Raw genomic sequence first — 5,212 nt, 5'->3', positions numbered from 1 at the left:
TGTAATGCTTGTATGGTGTATTTGGTTGCAAATTTTTGTTGTCATAAAGTAAGCATCATACATGCTCTTAAGACTTTGATTCATAATTTCACTACATTGTTGTAGTTACAAGGCACAAAATTTCTAGTTGTGACAATTATAAACTATAATACGTTGTTATCGTAAATTCAAATACATTGTTATTATGGTTTAAGTATTGAATTAATTGTATTATCATTTTCTACGTGGATAGGTTGCGATGAAGAAGTTTTTAACCTGCAACAATTGCAAAAACAAATGGTACAACAAATGGAAAGGATGACGAGGATGATGATTGTGATGCCAAATCAAGCCCGTGATCCCCCTCCTACTCCACCTGAGGATGGTGTATAAGTTATACATGTTGGTATTTGGAATGAGTGTTTGTTATCTTTTAGTTGGTATGAATGTTGTAACAATGGAGGAAAGGAATAAGGAATGTGTCTACTTATTTTGCAAACTTGGTGTATGTGGAACACATTTTGTGTATTTGGAAACCTTAATTGTAGTGTTATCATGTTTGCGTTTATTTATTTTGCATAATTGACCAAAAAATATTTTATATTTAAAATTAATAATTTAATAAAACGATGATTACCGACGGATATGTCGTCGGTAAGTACGCCCGTCGGAAATCCGTCGGTAGTTAAGTCAATGCCGGTCAAAGTGGATTCGGTCGGTAATCCGTCAGAATTTCTTTAATATTTCTTTCCGTAGGTATTCTGTGACTATTGTAATCCGTCAATAATCTATAGGTAAGAAACAGTTGTCGATAATCCGTTGAATCCCGTGGCTAGTGTTTTCCGTAGGTATTCTGTCGGTAAAATACCTAAAGAGAAAGGCCGTCGGTATTCCGTTGATAATCCATCGCAATTACGCGCTAACAATTACCAACGAGTGATTACGCTATGGCACACATTTCGTCACAATTCCATAGGTAAACCCGTATACCTACCGATCTTGTTGTAGGTATTTTGAGATTTTCTAGCAAGTACTGGATCTACATAATCTTGAAGGGGCATGGGAAATTCATAAAATCGATTTTTAGGGTTTAGATGAGGAATGAGGGGTGCATAAAAATGTTCCCTGTTTGTTGGTGAATATGAAATTATGAAACGGATATATTATAACATTTCACAAGTTTCTTGAGGAAATATTCAAGTATTATGTGTTATTTACATGGCAAGTAAAATAAAAGAGTGTGTGTTTTACGAGCATAGACTTTAAAGATATACTTATCGGAGTAAATAACAAGAATGGTCCCTGTGACTTTATTCAAAATCTCAAATTTGGTCCACCAATTTGAATAAATATCCTGATATGGTACATCCATATATATTATATAGATAGTCAATGCGTTAAGCACTATATTAATTATTAAGAACATCATATATAAATTCAAGAGTCAAGGTCCAAACTTTCTTTCAAATTATTGTTCATAAAAAAACTACCCATCTTAAGCAAAATATTGACTGTTTCTAAGTTCCGGATATTGAACGTTGAATTGAATTGCAATTTTCAGCATATCCCCTTTATTCTGTCTTGATGTTTCACATTTCATCTTCTTTTCTTCAAATTTCAATTTCTATCATGTTCAATTATCTAATTAACTTAATTTATCAAAAAGTATATTTAAAAAATATATAGTAAGCTGTACCATTAAAAAAATCTTGTTAATATGATGAAAATTAGACTAATATTTATATTATTAATAATTGTTTTATGGTTAATAATTAAACATAAACAAGTTGAATTGGAAGTATGTGCAATAAAACCATTAATGCTTATATTACATTTTGCAGTTATGAGATTTTTCGTCTAAAAAAACTAAAAAAGCAATTATATCGGAAATGTATGCAAATTGCGTCAAAGAGATGCTCATGAAGCTCGTATGTTGTGCTTGGGGATGTGGAAAGTGTTGGTAGGATCTCAAATTTTAATACATAATGAGAAGGACGATAGTGGTGATGATAAACAAATGAACAAATTGTGTTTATCTCACATATAAAACAAATTGTGCAATAAAAGTCAAATTTGGGGACGAAAGTGGGATTTTGTCAAAATATGAACCAAACATAAGATTTTAGGTAAAATAGTAGGGACTATTTTTGTAATTTCCGTGGCTATAAATGAACGACTTCTCAAAACATTTAGACCAACGAATTAAAAGAACATCCACACACAAAATGGACTATCAAACCTTCTTCCTCGTAGTATCTTGTCTTTTCCCACTGGCAATCTATGCGTACTTCATTTCCAGCCGGCGAAACTCACGGTTACCACCAGGACCTAAGGGTTTTCCGGTCATTGGAAACCTCCTAGAATTCGGGGACAAACCCCATCAATCACTTGCCGTACTATCTAAACGTTATGGTCCTTTAATGTCACTAAAGCTCGGAAGCAATACAACCATAGTCATTTCATCTCCTGGTATCACCAAAGAATTCTTTAACACACATGATACATCCTTCTTAAACCGATCACCTCCTAAGGCTATCCAACTCGGAGACTATCATAAATACTCTATAGTTTGGATGGAGGCTGGAGATCAATGGAGAAAATTGAGAAGAATGACCAAGGAATATATGTTCTCTGTTCAACAGCTAGACGCTAGTGAATTACTACGACGGAAGAAGGTATAAATTAGATCCATCAACGCTATTATATTGTTAAAAATAGAATAAAATAACAACGATTCATTGAAACTAATTATGTTCTCATATTTATATATTCTAGGTACAAGAACTTGTCAACCATGTTAATCGATGTTGTATAGAGGAAAAGGCTTTAAACATAAGTTCATGTGCTTTCACGACGAGTCTCAACATCCTTTCCAACTTTATGTTTTCGATTGATCTTGCTGAATATGGTCCAAAATCAACACAACAATTCCAAGACTTAGTATTGCAAGGGATGCAATCTGGTGCAAAGCCAGGTCTACCAGACCTTTTTCCTATACTTCACTCATTGGATCCACTAGGGTTAATATGGTCGGAAAATATTTATGGTAAGAAAATGTTGGCTATTTTTGATAAGATCATCAATGGCAGATTGAAAAGTAGATCTGATGGCGTTTCAACCAAAAACAATGATGTTTTAGACTTACTGCTCGATCAACATTCCAGTTTTACTCAAAATGATATGAGACACTTATTTCTAGTAAGTAACACATTTTAATATTTAAAAAATATTGCCTGTAAGATCACATGCATTGATTAAGCTTTTGTTTTACAGACACTATTTATGGCGGGAACAGACACGACATCAAGCACGTTGGAATGGGCGATGTCTGAACTGATGCGTAACCCAGAGAAAATGAAAAAGGCGAGGTTGGAGGTCGATAAACTGATGCAAAACAACAACAATGGAAGCATACAAGAATATGATATCTCTCAACTCACGTACCTACAAGCTGTGATTAAGGAAACTCTGAGACTTCATCCTCCTGCCCCCTTTCTTATCCCTCGCCAAGCCATACATGACGTTTCTATTCAAGGTTTCGTTGTGCCTAAAAATGCACAAATTTTGTGTAACGTTTGGGCTATGGGCCGAGACCCAAACATATGGTCAGACCCAAAAAAGTTCATGCCTGAGAGGTTTTTGGACGTGAAGATTGACTATAAAGGCCATGATTTTGAGCTTATTCCATTTGGTGCAGGAAGGAGAATGTGTCCAGGATTGAATCTTGCTAATAGAATGCTACACATAATATTGGCATCTTTAATTCATAAGTTTGATTGGAAAGTTGCAGGAGATACGAGATCACAAGATATTGATATGGGAGAAAAGTACGGGATCACATTGCAAAAGGCTGAACCACTTATGGTTATCCCTATGAAGCTGTGATTGTAGCTGTGTTGTAGAATAAATGTTGAAAAACATTTGTCGTTGTACAAATTTATTTTATATCCATTAGAAATTGTTTTACGTTCTTTTGTTGTTATTTGGAAAGAGAACTTCCCTAACGAGGGTTCCGGATCAGATTTTACGTACCGACCAATTCCCCACTTCAAATATGAGGCTATACGTCATGCTTTGGAGTCATTGCAGACAAACCTCCATTGACACAGGGGCTGAGCAGTGCCAAAATTTGAACACAGGTGAAAATATTTACTAAAACACTTTACACTATAAAAAATGTCAGTTAGTGACCAAAACAAGCATGGTCATTACAATAGGAGTCGTCACTAATGCTTTATTGTGAAAATATTTGGTCGTTACTCATGATCACTATAGATCCATCACTAAACTATAATATATATAAAGGGTCACTAATTATTAACTCAAATATGATAGTTGTGATGACTTGTTCCATCACTAAAATGTGGTCACTAATTAATTCAAGTCGTTACTATTTATCTTTGTTAGAGACCAAAAAAATGGTCACTAAATATTCTTTAGTGTTAAAAACCAAAAAGGCCAATAATTAAGAAATTATGAAAAAAGACAAGCGCTATATATCCTTACAGTACAATAAGAATAATTAAACATATCTTCACAATTATAATATGAATTATTAAATGTAATTTACAAAAAAAATCCATACACTCTTTCCAATATTTCAAAAAACAAATATATAAAGGTAAATGTAAATTTAAAGTAAATTCAATTGATCAATGTAATTGAGATAAACGTGAAAGTTCTCTCATCATAAATTCCATATTCTTATTTTCCTTTTCTTTATATTTGATCTTCTTGTCTTGAAATTGTAGTTACTCTTCTTTAAGTACATGAATTTCGTCCTCTAAAGCCATTTGATTTTTCCTTTTCTAATTTCAGTTCCATTAGTAACTTTTATGTGGCTAAAACTTGTTTTTCCGAAATAGAAAGCCAACCATCAGAATAACAAAAACACACATTTATATTTCCATGTAGAGTGTTGTTATCAAAAGTCAAAGTTAGAGAAAATACCAAATTAGTCTCTTCAACTTTTGTTGACTTGGTTACCCTATTATTTCATCTCACATCAACTATTTCATCTACCCATGTTCTACCCAACATATTTGTAAATGCAAACACATATAAAGTTTGAATCTTTTAAAACATGTATAAAACATTATTTCAACATCTATCTCAAGTAAACAAACAATGTATAAACACCTAGCATGTACTTCATAGCAAATACTTCATATCTATGCGGTAGAAGAAAGTGAATATACATTCACACATATAACAACAAAATATACACATAACA

The 5,212-nt window shown here is 33.1% G+C and overlaps 1 protein-coding gene across 1 annotated transcript; it reads left to right on the top strand.

Annotated features, from left to right (window-relative positions):
• Positions 1-2,185: 2,185 nt before the first annotated feature.
• LOC145031372 (cytochrome P450 76T24-like) lies at positions 2,186-3,945 on the top strand. The gene is made up of 3 exons (XM_078979911.1): positions 2,186-2,654; positions 2,755-3,177; positions 3,253-3,945. The coding sequence occupies exons 1-3, from the start codon at positions 2,205-2,207 to the stop codon at positions 3,862-3,864; spliced, it is 1,485 nt and encodes a 494-aa protein (XP_078836037.1). The 5' UTR covers positions 2,186-2,204; the 3' UTR covers positions 3,865-3,945.
• The last annotated feature ends 1,267 nt before the right edge of the window (positions 3,946-5,212 follow it).

The sequence above is a fragment of the Lactuca saligna genome, chromosome 2 (genome assembly GCF_052625555.1).
Source record: "Lactuca saligna cultivar CGN05327 chromosome 2, ASM5262555v1, whole genome shotgun sequence".
In the NCBI taxonomy this organism is placed as follows: Eukaryota; Viridiplantae; Streptophyta; class Magnoliopsida; order Asterales; family Asteraceae; genus Lactuca; species Lactuca saligna.
The sequence above is the reverse complement of the archived record's forward strand: the minus strand, read 5'-3'. Positions and strand labels throughout refer to the sequence as shown.

Coding starts and splice junctions, on each gene's coding strand:
- LOC145031372 (XM_078979911.1), top strand. CDS start 2,205: ATGGACTATCAAACCTTCTTCCTCGTAGTATCTTGTCTTTTCCCACTG. Junction 2,655..2,754: donor AATTACTACGACGGAAGAAG/GTATAAATTAGA, acceptor TATATATTCTAG/GTACAAGAACTTGTCAACCA. Junction 3,178..3,252: donor ATATGAGACACTTATTTCTA/GTAAGTAACACA, acceptor TTTGTTTTACAG/ACACTATTTATGGCGGGAAC.